The sequence below is a fragment of the Oncorhynchus kisutch genome, linkage group LG19 (assembly GCF_002021735.2).
Source record: "Oncorhynchus kisutch isolate 150728-3 linkage group LG19, Okis_V2, whole genome shotgun sequence".
NCBI lineage: Eukaryota > Metazoa > Chordata > Actinopteri > Salmoniformes > Salmonidae > Oncorhynchus > Oncorhynchus kisutch.
Genome location: NC_034192.2, coordinates 31,462,555 through 31,486,174, shown reverse-complemented (window position 1 = coordinate 31,486,174; position 23,620 = coordinate 31,462,555). Strand labels below are relative to the sequence as shown.

General features: G+C 45.5%; 2 protein-coding genes across 3 annotated transcripts in view; one reads left to right on the top strand and one right to left on the bottom strand.

Annotated features, from left to right (window-relative positions):
• Positions 1-23,614, top strand: part of LOC116354948 (serine/arginine repetitive matrix protein 1-like) — a 31,613-nt gene extending 7,999 nt beyond the window's left edge. Inside the window, exons 2-4 of the mRNA XM_031797057.1 lie at positions 9,943-11,864; positions 13,868-13,942; positions 21,708-23,614. Of these exons, the coding sequence (XP_031652917.1) occupies positions 10,243-11,864; positions 13,868-13,942; positions 21,708-21,873 (1,863 nt within the window). The 5' untranslated portion in view covers positions 9,943-10,242 and the 3' untranslated portion in view covers positions 21,874-23,614. The remainder of the gene's footprint in view (positions 1-9,942; positions 11,865-13,867; positions 13,943-21,707) is intronic.
• The window catches only part of LOC109864674 (dedicator of cytokinesis protein 2), a 139,672-nt gene that overhangs the window by 54,874 nt on the left and 61,178 nt on the right, over positions 1-23,620 (bottom strand). The gene's annotated exons all lie outside the window — the stretch shown is intronic.

Below are 23,620 nucleotides of genomic sequence, written 5' to 3'. Positions count from 1 at the left end.
GAGACAGGGAGTGATGGGAAAGAGAGGGACAGGGAGTGTTGGGAAAGAGAGAGACAGGGAGTGTTGGGAAAGAGAGAGACAGGGAGTGATGGGAAAGAGAGAGACAGGGAGTGTTGGGAAAGAGAGAGACAGTCAGTGACGGGGAAGAGAGACAGTGAGTGATGGGGAAGAGAGAGAGGAGAGAGAGGAGCGAAAAGTGGAGAATATTTAGAGGAAAAAAAGGGTACACAGATAAAGGAGGGAGTAACTGGAGATAATGAGAGGAGGGTGAGGAGGAGGGAGGAAATGAGGGGGTGATAAGAAGAGGAGAACAGAGGCAGAAGAAGTATTGAAAAAGAAGATAAGATCAGTCTGAATAGAGACAAGAGTATTGAATATGTGCTACACTTCACCACTCCACCTCCAGTTGTGTGTGTGTGTGTGTGTGTCCTTTGTGTTTGTGCTGTATTTGTGTGTGATTCTCCAGTTAACTCCAAAGTTAAAGAATCACAAAGACATGGGTGCACTGAACAAAAATATAAGCGCAACATGTAAAGTGTTGGCCCCATGTTTCGCGAGCTGAAATAAAATATCCCAGAAATGTTCCGTACGCACAAATTTGTTTACATCCATGTTAGTGAGCGTTTCTCCTTTGCCGAGACAATCCATCCACCTGACAGGTGTGGCATATCAGGAAGTTGATTAAACAACATGAGCGTTACACAGGTGCACCTTGTGCTGTGGACAATAAAAGGCCACTCACACAACACAATGCTACAGACGTCTCAAGTTTTGAGGGAGCGTGCAATTGGCATGCTGACTGCAGGAATGCCCACCAGAGCTGTTGCCGCCTTATGACCACGTGTATGATGTTGTTTGGGCGAGCAGTTTGCTAATGTCAACACTGTGAACAGAGTGCCCCATGGTGGTGCTGGGGTTATGGATTGGCCAGGCATATGCTACAGACAACAAACACAATTGCATTTTATCGATGGCAAGTGAAATGCACAGAGATACCGTGATGAGATCCTGAGGCCCATTGTCATGCCATTCATCAGCCGCCATCACCTTATGTTTCAGAATAATATTGCACGGCCCCATGCTGCAAGGATCTGTACACAATTCCTGGAAGCTGAAAAGGTCCCATTTCCTCCATGGTCTGCATACTCACCAGACATGTCACCCATTGAGTATGTTTGGGAGGTTCTGAATCGACTTGCACAATTATATTTTTTAAACAACCAGGCTGGCGTGAGTGTTTGTGTGTGTGGATTCGGGATTCAGAAGTCAGACAAGGAAAAGAAGTGGGGGGAGAGGATTACATGTACAGTATATTGAACAAAAATATAAACGCAACATGCAGCAATTTCAAAGATTTTTAGAGTTACAGTTTCATATAAGGAAATCTGTCAATTGAAATAAATTCATTTGGACCTCATCTATAGATTTCACATGACTGGGAATACAGATATGTATCTCTGGGTCATAAATACTTTAAGAGCCACAGCGAAATTTGACGTCAGTCCACGCAGCCAGGACGTTAGGATATTAATTAAAACTGCCCACTAGAGCTTTTTTTTACCCTATCCCAATCCTTAACCCTTAACTTAACATTTCTGAATGAATCCCTAAACTCAACCGTCAAGTTGTTTCTGTTAAAACCCTTTCCCAAACCTTAACTCAATCAAATGTATTTATAAAGCCCTTTTTACATCAGCCGATGTCACAAAGTGCTGTACAGAAACCCAGCCTAAAACCCCAAACAGCAAGCAATGCAGATGTAGAAGCACGGTGGCTAGGAACAACTCCCTAGAAAGGCCAGAACCTAGGAAGAAACCTAGAGAGGAACCAGGTTCTGATGGGTGGCCAGTAACTCTTAACGTAGAATTTCAGAATGAATGGCTAAACTTAGCCGTCAAGTTGTTTCTGTTGTAACAGTATCTCTATACATCAGAGGAGCTCTCATCAGAGATCGATACACTGCAGTGTCCTGTCCTGTAAATGGGCGAGAGCAAGGTTTGATTACTGTGCAGTAACGCATCCCCCACACACATGCAGGCAAGTGCACGCAAACACACACACACATGCACACCCACCCACACACAAACACACCCACCCACACACACACACACGCACACCCACCCACACACACACACACACCCACACACACACTCTCCAGCCGTCAATCGAATGGTTAAAACATTCGTCACACCTTCAGATGACAGGGGACTCGATTCACTGGCGCTTTCAGCTCACTGTAACCAGAACAAGGTAAAAGACACAGTGTCACACACTCACTGTCAAACACACACACACTTTGTCTGATCATCACTGTCCTGACACAGTGTCTCAGTGACTTGACACATATTCAAAACTTTTTTTGTTAGATGCCTACAGGGCGTTGTGTTCAAAAGGTATTTTTTAAATACCAACCAACTGTTCAGAGGCTCCCAAAGCGTCTGAAGCTGAGGCAATGTTTTTACCATTATGACTATATACTTCACACTTTCTATTTATCACTGTGTGTGTGTGTGTGTGTGTGTGTGTATATATGTATGTATGTGTGTGTGTGTGTGTGTCTAACAGTGTGGTGACGGATGCTTTAATTGAAGTTTACCCCCCCCCCCCCTCCCCTCTCTCTCTTCAGTCTGGCCTCTCTCTCAACTGTTCTCTTCACTTTTCTACAGACTCACACACGCACGTTTGCGCCGTGCGCGCACACACACACACACACACACACACGCACACACAATGTCATATCTCTCACATCTCATCTGTGATTCTTCCCCTCCCTGAAAATGCTCCTTTTATCCTTCTATCTTCTGCCTTCCTTTAAAGACCTCCCTCTCTACCCCCTCTATCCTCCACTGTGCTTTGTTTCCATCCCTTTCTCCTCGCTCCATCTCCTCTTTTGCTTCAGTACCTTCTTCTCCTGTGTCTCCTTATGCATTCCCTGCACAGGATGACTCAATCTACACCACAGGATGTGTCTCAGTAAAGAGCATACAAGTAAACATCTGCACTGTGTGTGTGTGTGTGTGTGTGTGTGTGTGTGTGTGTGTGTGTGTGTGTGTGTGTGTGTGTGTGTGTGTGTGTGTGTGTGTGTGTGTGTGTGTGTGTGTGTGTGTGTGTCAGAGAGAAAAATATTAATAAATATAACGCCCTTATCCTCAAAGCTTACTTACTATATATACAGTACCAGTCAGAAGTTTGGACACAACTACTCATTCAAGGGTTTTTCTTTAATTTTCCTACTCTTCTACATTGTAGAATAATAGTGAAGACATCAAAACTATGAAATAACACATATGGAATCATGTAGTAACCAAAAAAGTGTTTTTCAAAGTAGCCACCCTTTTCCTTGATGACAGCTTTGCATACTCTTGGCATTCTCTCAACCAGCTTCAGGAGGTAATCACTTGGAATGCATTTCAATTACAGTTTTTTCCAACTGCTTACACACAAAATCTTTTCATGTCACACGATTTCTGAAACCTCTCACTCAAAGTGCAAAACTACACACCAAATATCCAGAACCATAAGCTATTTCTCAGCCTTTGACTCAGTTGTCAATTGCATAAAACACTTTTTTCCAAACACTACACACATTTCTCTACCTAAAACACAAAAATCTAACAGGAAGTGACTTGCTTTCCTTTTCCAAACACAACCAATCAAAGTGCTACACTTATTCACCATACACACTCCTCACATTTGCAAACACTAATAGCTTAACTGATCACTAACCAATCACTGCTTTACTGTAGTATAAGCCTATAAATAGGTCAAAGGTCAGATGACCTGTTTTGAACAATGGATGCCAACAGTGGACAGAGAGCAAGAGGAGTAGGAGGAAGAGGAAGAAGAGGACGAGGGCAGAGAAGAGAAGGAAGGAGAGCCATCTCTGATGAGATTAGGGCAACACTTGTTGATCATGTCCAGCCCAACTTGAGTCGATTTACAGTGGCGTCTATAATTCGAACCTTCAGAAATGAGAACAGGTATGCAACGATCTAATGACTATTTAAGCATTACAGTATTGTACTGTAAAATACATATGACTGCATAGTATTGCATAAACATTTGTAACTCTAAGCCATCCATTTACTGCACTGCATTGAATGAATGAGGTTGGTTATCATGCTGTACTACATTTCTTTGTACATTGTTTACAGTCCCTATGCTGAACACATACTGTGTTGGAATTCTGTACAGAGTGGAAAGGCAAAGACATCATGGAGGACGAGGACGCTTGTTTACAGATGTACAATGCAATTAGGATTCGAGAGATAAGAGGGCATGTCTTGAATAATGACACCATATTTAACAACATCATGCTGTAAGCCTGTCGACCATACAACGCATCCTCCAACGGCACCGAGTGACGATGAAACAACTTTACAAGGTGCTATTTGAGAGAAAGAATATGCGACATGACTTTGTAGAGGTATGTATGCAACACTACTTCCAGTACTTCAGACATACCATATTTACTCATCTGTATATCCTTTTGTCTGTTACAGAGAGTGTTGGAGCTGGATGCCCATGTAATTCGCCATTAATTTATTTATGTGGATGAGGTTGGCTTCAACCTCACCAAAACCAGGCGCCGCGGAAGAAATGTAATAGGAGAGAGGGCAATTACTAATGTCCCTGGACAGCTTGGGGGTAATATAACTGTGTGCTGACATCACTCAAAACGGGGTCCTCCATCACAATGCCACACTAGGTCCGTACAACACCGGCCATATGCTCACTTTTCTGGATGCAATTTACACAATGCTTGTCCAGATCTAGATCAGGAGCCTGCTAGATTTGTGGTTTTATGGGACAATGTTAGTTTTCACCGGGCTGTTCTGGTCCAAAACTGGTTTGCCACCCATCCACAATTTGTAGTTTTGTACCTACCCCCATATTCATCTTTTCTAAATCCCATAGAGGAATTCTTCTCAGCCTGGTGCTGGAAAGTGTATGATCGTCAACCCTATGCCCGCATGACGCTTCTCCAGGCAATAGAGGACGCATGTGGGGACATAGAGGTTGCCTCTGTCCAAGGTTGGATACGCCATGCTAGGAGATTACTTCCCTCGATGTTTGGCAAGAGAAAACCTATCTTGTGATGTGGACGAAGTATTGTGGCCAGACCCAGGCCGGAGAAGAGATGAAGTGTAGCTTAGCGCTGGTGATTCCCCCCCCCCCCTACCAATTCCTGGACTGCCCCCCCGGGACCCCACACACACAATTGTGTTCTTTACAGTATTCTAAAGAATATACTTTTGGTTTACATATGTTTATGGTTTTGTTGTATGCAGTTTTGGGAATTGTGTGTAGAGTTTTGAAAACATAAGCAGTTGGAAAAAACTGTAAATATGTTTATGGTTTTGTTGTATGCTACTGTATACAACAGTAATTGTATACAACACTAATAAATATTTTCTGTTTCTACATTGCATTGGTATTTACAGTGTACTTGTTACCCCGCTCAGCAGATTACTTTCACCGTAGAACATTGTATTGATATGTAGATATAAGCCTAGCAAAGACCAAAGAGTTTTAGATTTAGAACAACAGTGTTTACATGGTATATCCAAAAATGTACTATTATGAAAGCAGTGTTTGCCATTTGATGCAAATGCTTCATTCTGACATGTGTTTATGGCATTTTGAATGCAGTGTTACATTTTGAAGGACATGTGAGGCATTTTGCATTTTGTGTGTGCAGTTTTGGGAATTGTGTGTAGAGTTTTGAAAAAAGGAGAACGTGTGTAAGCAGTTGGAAAAAACTGTAACAGGTGTGGCTTGTTAAAAGTTCATTTGTGGAATTTCTTTCCTTCTTAAAGCGTTTGAGCCAATCAGTTGTGTTGTGAAAAGGTAGGGGTGGTATACAGAAGATAACCCTATTTGGTAAAAGAACAAGTCCATATTATGGCAAGAACAGCTCAATTAAGCAAAGAGAAATGACAGTCCATCATTACTTTAAGATATGAAGGTCAGTCAATCTGGAAAATTTCAAGCGCAATAATTAAACTGGCTCTCATGAAGACCGCCACAGGAATGGAAGACCCAGAGTAACCTCTGCTGTAAGAGGATAAGTTCATTAGTTACCAGCCTCAGAAATTGCAGCCCAAAAAAATGCTTCACAGAGTTCAAATAACAGACACATCTCAAAATCAACTGTTCAGAGGAGACTGCATGAATCAGGCCTTTATGGTCGAATTGTTGCACAGAAACCACTACTTACACGGAACCCAAACCGGCTGCGCGCGTGTGCCATCGTGCGCTATCGTGCATAAATGTATTTTGCCCCCCCACACCAAACGCAATCACGACACGCAGGTTAAAATATCAAAACAATCTCTGAACCAATGACATTCATTTGAGGACAGGTCGAAAATCATTAAACATGTATGGCAATTTAGCTAGTTAGCTTGCACTTGCTAGCTAACGTTAATTTGTCTGATTTAGCTAGCTTGCTGTTGCTAGCTAATTTGTCCTGGGATATAAACATTGAGTTGTTATTTTACCTAAAATGCACAAGGTCCTCCACTCCAACAATTAATCCACACATAAAACGGCCAACCGAATCGTTTCTAGTCATCTCTCCTCCTTCCAGGCTTTTTCATTGTTTAACTTATATGGTGATCGCATCTAAACTTTCATTCTATTACCACGACTACTGGCAAAACAGTTCGTCTTTCAGTCACCCACGTGGGAATAACCAATAAAGAAATGACACGTGGGTACCTGCTTCTATAAACCAATGAGGAGATGGGAGAGGCAGGACTTTCAGCGCGATCTCCATCAGAAATAGGAATGAGTTCTATTTTAGCCCTTGGCGTTGAAGACGCTCGTTGGCGAGCGCGAGCAGTGTGGGTGCAATAATTGAATAACATGGATTTCTAAATTTATTTTGCGATTCTCGCGCACGCGACGTGTCCGGTCTGCTCAGCATGTAAGGGACACCAATAAGAAGAGACTTGCTTGGGCCAAGAAATATGAGCAATGGACATTAGACTGTAGGATATCTGTCCTTTGGTGTAATGAGTCCAAATTTGAGATTTTTGGTTTGAACCATCGTGTCTTTGTGAGACGCAGAGTAGGTGAACGGATGATCTCCGCATGTGTGGTTCCCACTGTGAAGCATGGAGGAAGAGGTGTGATGGTGCAGGGGCGCTTTGCTGGTGGCACTGTCTGTGATTTGTTTAGAATTCAAGGCATACTTAACCAGCATGGCCACCACAGCATTCTGTAGCGATATGCCATCCCATCTCTTTTGCACTTAGTGGGGCTATCATTTATTTTTCAACAGGACAATTACCCCAAAACACACCTCCAGGCTGTGTTAGGGCTATTTGACCAAGAAGGAGAGTGCCGGAGTGCCGCATCAGATGACCTGTCCTCCACAATCACCTGACCTCAATCTAATTGAGATGGTTTGGGATGAGTTGGACTGCAGAGTGAAGGAAAAGCAGCCAACAAGTGCTCAGCATTTGTGGGAACTTCTTCAACACTGTTGGAAAAGCATTCCAGGTGAAGCTGGTTGAGAGAATGCCAAGAGTGAACAAAGCAGTCATCAAGGCAAAGGGTGGCTAATTTGAAGAATCTAAAAAAATACATTTCGATTTGTTTAACACTTTTTTGGTTATTACATGATTCCATGTGTGTTATTTCATAGTTTTCATGTCTTCACTATTATTCTACAATGTAGAAAATAGTAAAATATAAAGAAAAACCATTGAATGAGTAGGTGTGTCCAAACATTTGACTGGCACTGTATATAGTTCAGTAGCACCGCGGAGTTGCATCTTCACTGTTGACGTTGAGACTGATGTTTTGTGGCTACTATTTAGTGAAGCTGCTAGTTGAGGACTTGTGAGGCGTCTGTTTCTCAAACTGGACACTCCAATGTAATTGTCCTCTTGCTCAGTTATGCACCGGGGCCTCCCACTCCTCTTTCTATTCTGGTTAGGGCCAGTTTGCGCTGTTCTGTGAAAGGAGTAGTACACAACGTTATACGAGATCTTCAGTGTCTTGGCAATTTCTCACATGGAATAGCCTTAATTTCTCAGAACAAGAATAGACTGACGAGTTTCAGAAGAAAGGTCTTTGTTTCTGGCCATTTTGAGCCTGTAATCGAACTCACAATTGCTGATGCTCCAGATACACAACTAGTCTAAAGAAGGCCAGTTTTATTGCTTCTTTAATCAGCATAACAGTTTTCAGCTGTGCTAACATAATTGGAAAAGGGGTTTCTAATGATCAATTAGCCTTTTTTTAAATGATAAACTTGGATTAGCTAACACAACGTGCCATTGGAACACAGGAGTGATGGTTGCCGATAATGGGCATCTGTACCCTATGTAGATATTCCATAAAAATCTGCCGTTTCCTGCTACAATAGTCATTTACAACATTAACAATGTCTACACTGTATTTCTGATCAATGTTGTGTTATTTTAAATGGACAAAACATTTGCTTTTCTTTCAAAAACACAGACATGTCTAAGTGACCCCAAACTTTTGAACGGTAGTGTATATACTTTATATGTGTGTGTAAGCTTTGAGGATAAGGTTGGCTGCTCTATTGATATTAAACAGGGTTCAAAGGTCAGGCTCAGTGGTTTATCCACTTGCTGGTGATGCAATTGTAAAGCAAGACATGGCAGGTCAAGACACACATGGCAGAACACACACACACACACACACACATTATATTGTACAGTAATGTGTGTGTTTCGACTAATTATGTTCTCTGCTGCAGCAGGTGTCTGAATGTCTGTGTGTCTGAGAAGAAAAAAAAAATGACTACAGAGAAATGACTTTAAATAGAGTTAAACAGTCCAAGTCCCACGGCCAAGTCTCTCATGACTCACACTCAAAACATTCATATTCTCAATATGCCACTCTCTCTCACACAGACTCTCGTAAGATGTCCTTGCCAGACTTAAAAAACACACGAAATAGCTCTGTCAAAATATTTATCTGCAGAAACAGTATCTTTCAGAAACGAACATGCACATACTGTATGTACTCATGTACACTCAGGCAAACTTTCACACACACTTACACACACACACAAACACAAAGGTCAACACATGATTGCCCGTCATGCTGAGTCTTGACCCGTCATACTTCCTGTCATGGGAGACGTTGCCATGGTAGCAGTTAGTAAACAATGGTGTCTGATGCTAGCACCCCTCGGTCAGAGGCTAATGAGGTTATTAGCGCTGCTTGCTAATATTCAAACGACGTCTCACAAGCCTCCCAGACATGCACAACCTGACACCTCCCACCTGGGCACTTCCATTCTTAGAGAGAACCTAAAAACATTAATTATATGTATATATAAGTATTTTCCGGACTCTGACATTGCTCGTTCGGATTTTTTTGTAATTTTATATTTGTATGTGTATATTGTTTTTTTATTGCTATGTGCTTCAGCACTGTTGGAGCCAGAAACACAAGCATTCCACTGCACCTGTGAATAACATCAGAAACTGAAAATGTTGTGTGTGTGTGGTGGGGGTGTCGCTAATGGCATACTATTACCTACAGTATATAGTGCACTACAACATTTGTGTAGGCCTACTATAAAAGAACATCATGTCTAACCTTAATTTAACTAGGCAAGTCAGTTAAGAACAAATTCATATTTACAATGACAGCCTACCAGGGAACAGTGGGTTAACTGCCTTGTTCAGGGGCAGAATATCAGATTTGTACTTTGTCAGTCGGGGATTCAATCCAGCAACCTTTTGGTTACTGGCCCAACACTCTAACCACTAGGCTACCTGCTGCCCCAGGTCATTCGGGACACAACCTGGGTATTTTCCACCTGGAGTGGAGAGAGTGATTATGGAGTTATATGAAGGTATTGATCCAGTCTGCAGCCATGCAGCAAGTGAAGTGGTACTGGAGCTGTAGTGGTCTCAGCTAAATCAGCCTCTTCTCTTCTTTCCGCAGAGTGAAAAAGAGATGGACGGAAGAACTGCTATACCCTTCTTCTCTCATCCAATGAAGAACTGAATCACATGCTCATTAATGACCCAGAGGTACGAGGACCAATCGCCAGACTGAGTGGTGACGTCATACCAGTGACAGAGGCAGAATTGGGACCACCATGGATTCTATGGCAAAAAAGCATCAGTAGTCTCACACACTGTAACTCATACTCTCCACTCAGATATAAGACTGCCTCCCCCAACTGTGATGTCACAGAGTGGCTCCTTCTCTTCCAGCTCCTCTGGGGGCTGAGCCGGGGCTATGGGTAGAAGGGTGGCTGATCCGACCAATCCAGTGCCTGCGCTCGGGGTGCCCCTGGCGGGGGGGCAATGGGGTCCGCTGTGCAGCGTGGGGGTGCAGACCTCCCCTGGCCTTAGGACCCTCCCGTCAATCAAACTCAACCAGCCAACCAGTACGCAGCACCCAGAGACAAGGAGTAACAACCATGTCACCACGGTATTGACCATGCCCTCGGAAACTGTTTTTTCATGTAACTCATGCAGCAGTGGCGGCAGCGGTGGTTTTGCCGTTTCCAAGGAGAGGAGTCAGAATGCGATCAACAGTCTGACACAGGACGACATGGGGTCACAGGGGTCAGGGGGCGGGGTCTACTGTCAGATCAAAACCATAAGGACCAATCCCAGGGAGTCTGGTCACAGGTCCAGCGGGAAACGGACGTCTCGATACACCAATGGGAGTGTGGTTGCCCCTGAGGTGGTGGGTGGGGTATGTACTGAGGGTGCCGAGGGGAACGAGCCAATCAGAGAGAGGAGGAGGGTCCAGTCTCTGAGAGGGGAGGAGTCTCGCCCTGTGCTGAGGTCAGGGAGTGTGTCTCATTCTGTGAGCTCTCACACCACGCCTCCAAGGCCCTGTAGAATGATGACATCATCGCCCCGTCTCTGTGGAACCTGCGGGCGGAGACAGTCCCAGGCCCCACCCACTTGCATGGCAACTGCATGCCGCAGGCGAGCGGCCAACAAGATCACAGAAAGCCAGACCCTCCCGAATCCTCCCAGGAAACAGTCCGTACTCCTCAACCAGAACCGGAAAGACTCCCCTGTACTGAACACACACACACACACACCACCAACCACATACAAAGCTGTGAAGAACACTCAAACACAAACTCAGACATTGCCCTCTCCACACACAACCCAAAAGACACACACGCTCACGAAAGATTCACCTGTGCCCACATGCTCCAACACTAAGGATACACAGCACACACATACAGACCCAGAACCCAGGTTACATCAGAAAGAAACACACACACAGACAGCAGACACACACTCACACACCACAGAGAAACACACATCTAGGCCAAATAAATCCACAAGAAATACTCCAGCTACACAGCCTTTACCGGACAAAAACACAGAGACGTCATCTGACAACCAACACACACCACCAAACTCATCTACACAAGTCACCCCCAAGCCACCACCCCCAGTCCTCCTCATAGGCAAAAAATCCTCGGCCTCTGCCCCTCTCCCACCTAAAACCTCCCCCAACCCCTACCACACTGTCCAGGTGAACCCAAAACCAGCACCGCCTGTCCTTCAGACCCAACCCAAACATACACCCCTCACCCCCTCCCTGCTCTCCAAAATACCACCAGCACAACCAATCAAAAAAGAAGACTCCAAAACCCCTGGCCAATCAAAAGATGCAAATGCTCTGCATGCTGCCCATGTGGCCCCACAGTGCAATGGGGCACCAGGAGGTATGGCGGGGTTACCAGGTGGGGTACAGGGGTGTGTGTCGGGGGGCCTCCACGGGCGTCTTCACAGCGTGGAAGAGAGTCTGCTCTCCAACCAGGAGAAGATCAAAGTCCTCCTCAATGTTATCCAAGACCTGGAGAAAAGCAAGGCCCTCAGCGAAGGGTGAGAGAGGGGCGTGTGTGTGTGAGTGAGAGAGTGAACAAGTGAAAGAGAAGAGAGGAAGATGAAAGAGAAGAAGCGAGCGAGTGAGAGACTGAGTGTATGTGAGAACGTATGGGAGTGCCTTTGAGAATCAACTCCAATGTAAAACTGGCATGCTTTCAACTTGGTAATGCACTTTAAGGTCATGGGAGTATTGCAGGGGCTGTGATGTACTGTATGCAGAACGTTATTGCTGCAGTGTTACAGAGCACGGCAGAACACCCACAGGGATATGTGTACAGAACACCTTTCTAAACCCTGCTGTATAAAAGTAAATATCAGTTCTTGCCTTTGTGGTGTATTCCGCTGCTCTGCCTCTGTACGCATTCTATCATATGGTCCACATAATTACAGGCAGAACTCCTTCCTTATGTCATGGCTGCTCCCTCAGGCTTTAAGGTCAACATAAGTTATCGACCTCTCTCCCCCTCATTCAGTTTCCCTCTCCTCCTCATTTATATCTCTCTCTCCTTTCTCTCCCTCCCAGCTCTCTCTCTCTCCCTCCCTGCTCTCGTTCTCTCCTTCCGTCATCTCGTTCTCTCCCTCCCTCATCTCCTTCTCTCCCTCCCTCATCTCTTTCTCTTCGTTTCTACATCTCCTTATTTCTCTCACACAAATCAAACACTCTCCCACGCTCTCATTTTGGAAATTGTCCAATTTTCTACTTATTCTTTGTTCCCATTCTACTTTCTCCTTATTCACATTCATTCTTCTACTTGAAGAATGCTATTCATCTCTTTTCACCTCCACCCACCCCCCCTCCTGTTATCTCCCTCTTCATCCCTCTATCTTTAATTACCACCCTCTCTCTTTCCTTCTCTCCTGATATGAATCACTTCTTCCTCTATACAATATAGAGCTGACTTCTCCTCCGCTCCTCTCTCCTCACCCTCTGTCCTTTCACTATATTCCACTCACCCGCTACCTCTGTTGTCAATCAGTACATCACTCTCTCATCTCTTTCCTGTCACTCTGTTTTGTTTTCTCTCTTCCATCACTGTCTTCTCACCTCTCTGTCCCCACTCTCCCTCTCACCCCTGATCACCGACAACAGACTGCACCCCCTCTCCCCTCTCTGTCCCCACTCTCCCTCTCACCCCTGATCCCGACAACAGACTGCACCTCCTCTCTCCTCTCTGTCCCCACTCTCCCTCCCACCCCTGATCCCCGACAACAGACTGCACCCCCTCTCTCCTCTCTGTCCCCACTCTCCCTCTCACCCCTGATCCCTACAACAGACTGCACCTCCTCTCTCCTCTCTGTCCCCACTCTCCCTCTCACCCCTGATCCCCGACAACAGACTGCATCCCCTCTCTTATTTCCCCTCTCTCCACTCTGTCCCCACTCTCCCTCTCACCCCTGATCCCGACAACAGACTGCACCCCCTCTCTCCTCTCTGTCCCCACTCTCCCTCTCACCCCTGATCCCGACAACAGACTGCACCTCCTCTCTCCTCTCTGTCCCCACTCTCCCTCTCACCCCTGATCTCGACAACAGACTGCACCCCCTCTCTCCTCTCTGCTCTTCTACCCACTCCTCTTCTTTTTATTTCTCATCTTCTCTCCACTCTACTCCTTCCTTCCTCCCTCCCTCCCTCTTCTCTCTGTCAGTTCCTCTTGGGTTGACGGCTCACTATAATACCAAACTAATCCCTCCCAGATTATGATTGAAGATACGCAATTCATGTTTCAGGGGCACAGCAAGACTCACAACGACAGGATACACTTTGTTCCTCTGTGGCATTTGTGTGTGTGTGTGTGTGCGTGCGCGTGTGTTTGGCACAGTGCTAAGTTAAAGTTTTGGTGCTGTTTTTAAGTTTGTGTCTTGTGCTCCCTTTGTGTCTGTGTGTGAATGTGTGTCTTGTCTGTTTGTTTGGGGGGGGGGGTAGTACTAATGACGCTCTCCTGTGTACTCCTCCTCATCCCGATGTTTGCGTGTCCTTCTTGTTGTCGCCGTTGTGTTAGGCGCTGCTCTTACAGAACTGGACAGGATATCAACAACTGCCCCACCTGTCAGAAGACTGCCTGCATCATATACAGGTAAAACACCTTCCTGATACCACATTAATACCAATACCATTTCACTTCTCAACGTCACTTCTTTTTATATATCAAAATCCACATACACTTTGCTAATATAACAGTATACCCAACCCACAGTCTACGGTGTACACTCGAACCACTAGCAGATGGCTTCAGTTTCAGCATCACGTTTTATGAGTTGTATGTACAGGATTTGCATCGTTGTATTACCGTCCAACAAAATGCAGGCTCCATCTTGACTAGGCAACAACAATAATAAATAATAAAATATAAGAATACAAACATAAAGTAAATGGCAGTAGAATAGAATAAAGATTGTAGCAGAATTATAATACAGGAAGGCACAATTTATACAACAATATTTAAATGAGTATTGGGGATGGGGGCGGGACATTGTATAAACTGAGCAGTATAATAAGAGTCTGGTAGCAGTAGTTGAGATATGTGTGTGTATGTCTGTGTGGGTGTATGTCTGTGTGGGTGTGTGTATGAGTGAGTGCATGTGTGCTAAGGTGTGGAGAATCAGAGCAGGTGGTCAGTCCAGTTCAGGTGTTCAGCAGTCTGATGGTTTGTAGATAGAAACCGTCTCTGAACCTGTTAGTATCAGACCTCATGTTCCGATACTGTCTCTCTGACATTAAGGGAGAGAACAGCTCGTGGCTGGGTTGGTGTGTGAGATCCTTGATGATGCTGTTTGTATTCTTATATTTTATTATTTATGGGTGGGAGCACAGTCTCAATGATGTACTGGGGCGTCTTCGCCACCCGCTGGAGGGCCTAGCAGTCGTGGACGGAAAATCTGCCGTACCAGGCCATGAAGCGAACGGTCAGGATGATCATCCTTTCACCTACTCTGCGTCTCACAAAGACACGGCAGTTGGAACCAAAAATCTCAAATTTGGACTCATCAGACCAAAGGACAGATTTCCACCAGTCTAATGTCCATTGCTCGTGTTTCTTGGTATTTTTCTTATTGGTGTCCTTTAGTAGTAGTTTCTTTGTAGCAATTCAACCATGAAGGCCTGTTTCGCACAGTCTCTTCTGAATAGTTGAAGTTGAGATGTGTCTGTTACTTGAAACATTTATTTGGGCGGCAATCCTAGGTGCAGTTAACTCTAATGAAATTATTCTCCGCATCAAAGGTAACTCTGAGCCTCCCTTTCATCTGGCAGTCCTTGTGAGAGCCAGTTTCATCATATTTTTGGGACTGCACTTGAAGAAACTGACTGACCTTCATGTCTTAAAGTAATGATGGACTGTCGTTTTGAGCTGTTCTTGCCATAAAACGGACTTGGTCTTTTTCCAAATAGGGCTATCTTCTGTATACCACCCCTACCTTGTCACAACACAACTGATTGGCTCAAATGCATTAAGAAGGAAAGAAATTCCACAAATTAACTTTTAACAAAGGACACCTGTTCATTGAAATGCATTCCAGGTGACTACCTCATGAAGCTGGTTGAGAGAATGCCAAGAGTGTGCAAAGCTGTCATCAAGGGAAAGGGTGGCTACTTTGAAGAATCTCAAATATAACAAATATTTTTGGGGGTAACTAAATGATTCCACGTGTTATTTCATAGTTTTGATGTCTTCACTATTATTCTACAATGTAGAATAAATAACGATGGAAATTGCATCTTCTGTGGATCTGTTGGAGTGGTAGACAAAATGGAGTGGGTCAAGTGTGCCTGCCATGCTGACCTTGATGTGGGCCATGACCGGCCTCATGATGCACTTCATGATGACCGAGGCGAGAGCAACGGGTCAATAGTCATTTGGGCAAGTCACCTTGTTCTTCTTGGGCACTGGGATGATGGTGGTCTCCGTAAAGCGGGTGGCGACTACAGCCTGGGACAGGTTGATGATGTCCCACAAGATGCCAGCCGGCTGGTCAACACACACTCTGAGGACACAGCCAGGGATCCCATGTGGGCCGGCGGCTTTGTGAGTATTAGCTCTTTTTAGAGTTTTTCTTCAAGTCAGCCTCGGCGAGCGAAAGCACCTGGTCGTCCAGAGCGGCGAGAGTCTTCCTGAATGGCTCAGTATTGTCTGCCTCGAAGCGAGCATAGCATGTGTTAAGCTTTTCTGGGAGGGAGGCTTCGGTGGGCACCGCACAGCTGGATCTGCCTTTGTAGTCTGTGATAGTCTGTAGCTCTTGACACATGCAAAGCGAGTTGGTTTGAATTGGTCGAACACCAATTCAAGTTTGAGTCTGTGTCTTTTTGCCTCCCTAACGGATTTGGGGAGCTCATACCTGCATGCCTTGTACGTGTCGCACGCCACAGAGTCATCGGGGTTCCTTCTGCTGACATTCAATGCTGCAGTACGGGCAGCATTGAATCTTGTATCTGACGAAATACTGTATATTCCTCAATGTCAATGGATGAGTCCTGGGTGGATGAATCTTTGAACATATTCCTAATAGTGTTCTCAAATCAATCCTGCAGCATCGAGTCTGCCTCCTCTGTACAGCGCCTCACTTTTCTCTGTGTTGGTGGCTCCCTCTTGAGTTGCTGCTTGTAGGTGGGGAATAGGAGCAGAGAGACGTGATCTGATTGGCCGCAATGCGGTGCGGCGTATGGCTGAGTTTGCTGTGTGCCGCCTTGGTGTTTGCTTGTGCCGGTATGTACCCAGCTGTCATAATAACCCACGAGTATTCCCTTGGCACATAGTAGGGTTGGCATTTTAGCATCAGAAACTCCAGTTCTGATGAACAGGATTTCGCAATGCTTTCAACTTCGGTACACCAGGAATTGTTAACGAGGAAACATACCCCTCCCCCAGACACTTACCAGATCCCCCCTGAGTCTTTGCAGTAGCCGCCGTTCAATCCACTCGGGATATGGTGAAGCCATCTGGTTGAACGGCAGAGTCAAGTGAATTGTCTGTAAGCCATATCTCAGTAAAAACCAAAGGCACCGCATTCCCTGATGTTACTCTGTGATTGAAGCCGAGCTCTGAGTTCACAAAGTTCCTTTTCCAGCGACTGGACATCAGCTATCAGGATACAAGGAAGAGGAAGCCGTGTATCTTTGTCCTTTCAGCCTAGCTCGGAGTCCTTTTCCTTCCTCTTCTTCGTTGCCTTAGGTCAACTCGGCCAGGAGAAATAAGTAAGCAGGTTAAAGTTAAGCAGGAACCGGCAAGACGCGCCCCCCCCCATCACATCATTGTGATGTCATCGACAGTAACAGCAAGAAATGATCCTAGTCAGATACTGGCTTATACAAACACCCTACCAAGTACCCAGCAATAACATCAGCATTCCCCACCTCCCTCCCTCTCTGTAAGGCTGTGACCTAAATGAGTATAATTAAATGCTAGAATCCTTAGTTTCTACATCCATTTTTGGACTTATAAATTAATAATGAATACCCATTGATTCTTGAAGAATATAAGCTTAGTTTAACTGTTGTACCCAATCAGAACCCAAAATATAAGCTTGTTTAACTCAATATCTGTAAACAATGTAAATATATCAAACACCGTACAGCCTCAAAACATGGCTAAAACTACATTTTTTATATCTTGGATGGTCAGTCCTTGCATCCATAGCTCTGTCTAGGAATTTGAGTGTGGTTACATTTCTCCAGGCCCATCCCTCAGCGTTTTACGCAAACAGGGGTGGGGTCATCCCTTTGTTATTGCTTCAATTAAGGACTCTAACTTTAACCAATCAGGACGTGCAGCTCTTTGCTAACTCGCTATCAGCCCACCAGATCTCCTCCTCGCCCTCATCTCCTCCTCCTCTGTAACCAGGAACAACATTAGCTACAGCAGGAGTTCACATCTAATCAGGAATAATTAGGACCGGAGGGAAGTGTGGCAGAGATACCGGCTCACACAGGGGCCCCTCAGGGCCACAGAAAACAGCTCAGGGGCCCCCCCCGAGGACCCGTTTCGGCAGATAATATCACAGGACCGCTAGGAAGTCCCTGAATAGCTAGTGAACAGCAAGGAAGTCCCCCAGTGAAGTTCAAAGTGAATGTTAAATAGAATACATTACTGCAGTAGCCTGAATCACTACTGCCTGAGTATGAATTATCTAGTAATTATCTACTATTACCACTGGGCACACTCCTCAAAGACTACCACACTGTGTTGGTAGACGTCCCAGGACATTTGGATTTAAATGCATCTCTCTCTCTCTCTCTCTCTCTCTCCTCCCACTCCTCAAAGACTACCACACTGTGTTGGTAGACGTCCCAGGACATTTGGATTTAAATGCATCTCTCTCTCTCTCTCTCTCTCTCTCTCTCTCTCTCTCTCTCTCTCTCTCTCTCTCTCTCTCTCTCTCTCTCTCCTCTCTCTCTCTCTCTCTCTCTCTCTCTCTCTCTCTCTCTCTCTCTCTCTCTCTCTCTCTCTCTCTCTCTCTCTCTCTCTCTCTCTCTCTCTCTCTCTCCCTCCCTCCCTCCCTCCCTCCCTCCCTCCTCCCCCTCCTCCTGCCTTGGTGTCCCATTTCTCTTTTCCTAAATAAAGAGGATCAGTAATATTCTATTATTCCCCATAGCGATATGCTGGTACACACGCACGCGCACACACACGGAAAGTAACATACAGTTAATCCAAACAGAAGAGAAGGATTATTACAGTCATTCCGAGGCCATTGGAAGACGCTGATCATTCTATTGTGGTTATGAAACACACACACACACACACACACACACACACACACACACACACACACACACACACACACATCAATACAGTCATTTTCTTGATGGTACAGTAATGGCGTTATCACACACTCAGCAGGACACAGAGAGGATGGGGGGAAGAGTGTGTAGAAGAGAGAGAGAAAGAGAGAGAGAGGAGAGAGACCGCGTGGGATGGAGGCTTCCCTCTTCATGATTTGAGCTGGAAAACGACATTTTGATGTTTCCTGCCTGCAGATGTTTTGTACTGTCAAATCTAATTAATCTGTGTGACAGAGAAACAAAGAAAGGCAAGTTCTGACAGAAAAAAAACACTGCGCTCGCACGCACGCACACACACACAGCAGATACTGTAGATGCCAGCCGGGGAATCAATTAAGAGGAGCAGCTTCCCCAATTGATGCGTAATCCCCAAAACAAGGAGGAACAACAGAGAGATAAAGAGAAGGAAAAACTGAGCTACAGAGAGAGAGATAGGGGGAGGGGCGGAGAGAGTACATGGATAAGCATGCTCGTTCTTTAAAACACCCTGAAAGCACATGCTGCACGGCAAGGAATGTGTAGGCCAGGTTCAATGCTTATTTCTTTCCATTTGTGTGTGTGTGTGTGTGTGTGCGTGCATGTGTGTGCATGCGTGGTTTCAGTGGTAGCACTCCTCCTCTCCAGTGCTTTATAATTTATTCATATTCCTTTCCTCTCCCCTGCGTCTGCATCTGTGCTTTTACCTCTCTTTCATATCTTCCGGTCTCTTCATTTCTCCTCTTTTCCGGGGACATGCTAACCTTACCTCAACTCTCCCTCTCCCTCTCCCTCCCTCCCTCTCTCCCTCCCTCCCTCTCTCTCTCCCTCTCCCTGTCTCTCTCTCTCCCTGTCTCTCTCTCCCTCTCTCCCTCCCTCCCTGTCTCTCTCTCCCTGTCTCTCTCTCTCCCTCTCCCTGTCTCTCTCTCTCCCTGTCTCTCTCTCTCCCTCTCCCTGTCTCTCTCTCTCCCTCCCTCTCCCTGTCTCTCTCCCTCTCTCCCTCCCTCTCTCTCTCTCTCCCCCCCTCTCTCTCTCTCTCTCTCCCCCCCTCTCTCTCTCTCTCTCTGTCTCTCTCCCTCTCTCTCTACCTCTCCCTCTCTCTACCTCTCCCTGTCTCTCTCTCTCCCTCTCTCCCTCCCTCTCCCTCTCTTTACTCCCCCTCCTTCCTCTTTCTCTGTATCTTGTTTTCCCCTCCTGTTTTCTCAACTCATCCTTTCATCCTTTCAACCACCCTTCCCACCCCGCTACTACTCATCAAACCTTCCCGTCTTTACCCTCCTCCTCTCTCTCCCTCCTGCTGTTTCTCCTTTAGAAGCCCCTGTGTGTTATATATATCGGACGCCTCCTCTTCCCACTCACTGCTGTGTCATTTGAGCGGTTTCATTTGAGGCTTTATTTGTCAGGAGAGAGCAAATACGATGACTGAGTGGGCATAAGATTTTGAATGGAAATCATTCTTTGGTCCCCCACAAGGATAGTAAAACAAATGTGTGTGTGTGTGTCTGTGTGCATGTCTGTGTGTGTGTGTGTGCCTGTGTGTGTGTGTGTGTGTGTCTGTGTGTGTCTGTGTGTGTGTGTCTGTGTGTGTGTGTGTGTGTGTGTGTGTGTGTGTGTCTGTGTGTGTGTGTGTGCGTGCGTGTCTTCTATCCTCCTGTCCTTCCTTCACCGTAAGCCTCATTAACTCCAGATGCTCAAAACCTGTGCAACTCATCTCATTACACACAACTTTGTTTTACTATTGTTGTGTGGACCAAACAATTCATTCCCATTCAAAATCCGATTTTCCCTTAACCCTAACCCCAAACTCAAACCCAAACCCATAACCATAAGTGTAATCCTAACCCTAAACCTAACCCCTAAACCTAAAATAGCATCAATTCACTGTCTTCTTATTCTTATTCTTTTCATCTCATTGAAGTGTCGCAGTTGACCCCTCTGACCCCTCGGCCTCCATTGATCTCTAAGGCATGTAACCGCCCAATGTGTAACCGCCCAATGTTTACCCACCCTCTCCAGACCGGACTGACTTGCAATATGCAGACAGAGCAGGAAGTTGCAATAGGCACCGCGTAACCAAATGTTTGATACAAACAGAAACCGTCTTAAACCTAACCCTAATTCTAACCCTAAACCTTTTTCCTTGTGGCGACCAGCGAAATGTCTGAATTTTCCTTGTTTTACTATTATTGTGAGGACTTCTGGTCCCCACAAGGATAGTGAAACCAAAAACACACACACAAACTTTCAGTGCACACTGAAACTCCCTTGCAGTATGACCAGAAGCATTAGCCACTTTAGAGAGGATAGAGGGAGAGCGATATATATATAGAGAGAAAGAAAGAAATAAAGCGAGAGAGGGAGAGGGAGAGAGACAGAGAGAGAGAGAGAGAGAGAGAGAGAGAGAGAGAGAGAGAAGATAAGGCAAGAGGAGGGAGGGCTTTGAAAACATCACAGGGGAAATACATGTCTCACTCAGTCCTCTCTTTAAGTTCTAACACTTTAGGATGACTCTCTAGTTCGCGCCTCCTCTACTCTCTCTTTCTCTCTCCTCCCACTCCTCTCATTACTCCAGCCTGTGATATAGTGGTGCATGAAGCATAGGAATAATGTGAACGTGAAATTACTTCAGTGTGTGTGTGTGTGTCTGCATGAGCACATGTGTTTTCAGAGGTGTTAAGCATGTGCATTGATGTGTGTATGTTACCGTGCACATCTAACTGCATTCATATCAAAGGGCATTTGAATAAGTACAAGCACTTTATGTTTGCGTACGTGTCTAACTTTCTCCACCTCTCTCCCCCCCTTTTCTCCCCCTCCCCATCTTTTCTTCCCCCTCTCCCCCTCTTTCCCCCCCTCTTTTCTCCCTTTTCTCCCCCTCTATCCCCCCCTTTTCTCCCCCTATCTTCTCCATTTCTCTCCCCCCTCTTTTCTCCCCCTCTATCCCCCCTTTTTCTCATTTTTTCTCCACCTCTCTCTGCCTCTCTTTCAACCTCTTTCTCCCCCTCTCTCACCTTCTCTCTCACCCTCCCCACTCTCTCTTCCTCCTCTCCCACCCTCTCTCTCCCCCACTCTCTCCACCTCTTTCTCACCAGTGTGGAGCATGACTTCAGACAGCAAGAGGGGAGGTTCCAGCCAGTGATGGAAACTCTAGATGGGGTTTACGATGTCCCCCTCCCTGTCCCCAAACCTCCCACCTCCCGCCCCAGCGCCAAGGCCCGTGTCAAGAAGCTACGCAAGAAGTGTTTCTGGTGGCTATAGATACACATCCGTCGCCGGGGGTACAGTCGCCATGGAGAAGTTGCGGGCTGCTGTTACCAAGGGGATTGGACAGGTGTGTGTTGATGGACCATGGCGACTGTTCCTGTGTCTTTGATGTTGCTATAGGAACTGTACACCTATTATGGTAGCTGAGCTACAGAGATGCTACACCTTAGAAACAGTTGGAGTGTGGATAACATGGAGAGCAATAAGTTACCATGGACAACTCTATGAGGTGTGGACCAACTGATAGAGTTCAAGTCTTGGGATCACTGGTTACTGGATTTTGAAGAGACACTAAACTGAGTGACTTTGTCCCTGACCAACAGAGTTACTGCGCTACTGTGCTAGGTTGGACACATAAGGGACACGGTTTAAGAGTGTCTAGTGGTGACTCTGTTAGGTCAAAGGTCCCAGTGCTTGAACATAGATGAGCACCTATTCACATTCCACGACCTACAGAGTGACCAGTCCATCTACAATCCCTTCAGAGAGTGACAGGCCATGTAACCAATCAACACACGCTTCCACCAGGATTCTCCTACGCAAAACAATACGCAAAACAAAAAAGTTACTGAGTCATACACAGCACAAACAATATACACACACAGTATAGCACTAAACACATCACTTACACACACACAAGCACACGCACACACACACGCACACACACTACAATTATATCCACTCTACAATATGAGCTTTCATTTTTCCACAGCGCTATTGGCTAAAACACAAGCTCAACCAATAATAATCTCAACCTTTCCTTCCAAGACCACACCCTATTTACTGTTTAACCAATAATCAGCCCCGGTCCCTAACCTGCCACATCAGTGCTTTTTAATAGATCGCTCTTCCCATCCCCATGTGTGATCTCCCACAATGCTTTTCTCTTCCTTTTCCTCTCGCTGTGTTTGCAATAGTTATATTGGGATCCAATAAAAGTGTGTATTTTAAACAGAGCAGATCATTTCCTGCTTGAACAGGGGTTCCCTATTCCCATGACGACACACCTAAAGCACTATTGACCACCACCATTCAGGATGAAGCTGTGGCACTATGGAGGAATGGTCAAAGCGGATGGAGGGCTATAAGAGGGCTACAATGTGGTATTTCAAAGGGTAGAATAAAGGTCACTAAACTGAAAGACTGAAACAATCAGTAGTTTCCCAAATACTTCCTGTGTTTTAGACCCTCCTATAGCTGGGGGGGGGGGGGGAATTGCTCGTCTCCCTTCAAGTAAACACTAAGTAAACAACTCCATCATTTTTAGCCAGAACCCAATTTTAAGCCGTGGCCCAAACTGAATTGGCCACAACCCACCAGCAGGACACAAATAACAATTTGTGAAACACTAAAAGGACTGAAGAGAAGGATTTAGAAAGCAGCCAGTGTGCGGCGGTACTCTGCGATCGAAAGCAGTGGGGCAATTATTATTATTTTCCATGGAGGGGCCACATTAGAATATATTATTGCCATCGCGGGCCAGAACCATATTACAGGGTTAAACATCATGTGTATGACTGTGTTGACAGATATAGCTACTGTAAATCACAGCCAGATATGCTACTTATTTGACTTTTTAACATGTACAGAAATAAACCACTTCCATGTTCTCCTTTTGGTAGGTATTTTCATCATTAAGCGAGTAACGAACTACGGGCAGGGAAAAGTACACTGTGCATTCAGCACCACGGACAGAACCCTTGTTAACGGGTATGCACAAACACACAAGACAGAGAGAGAG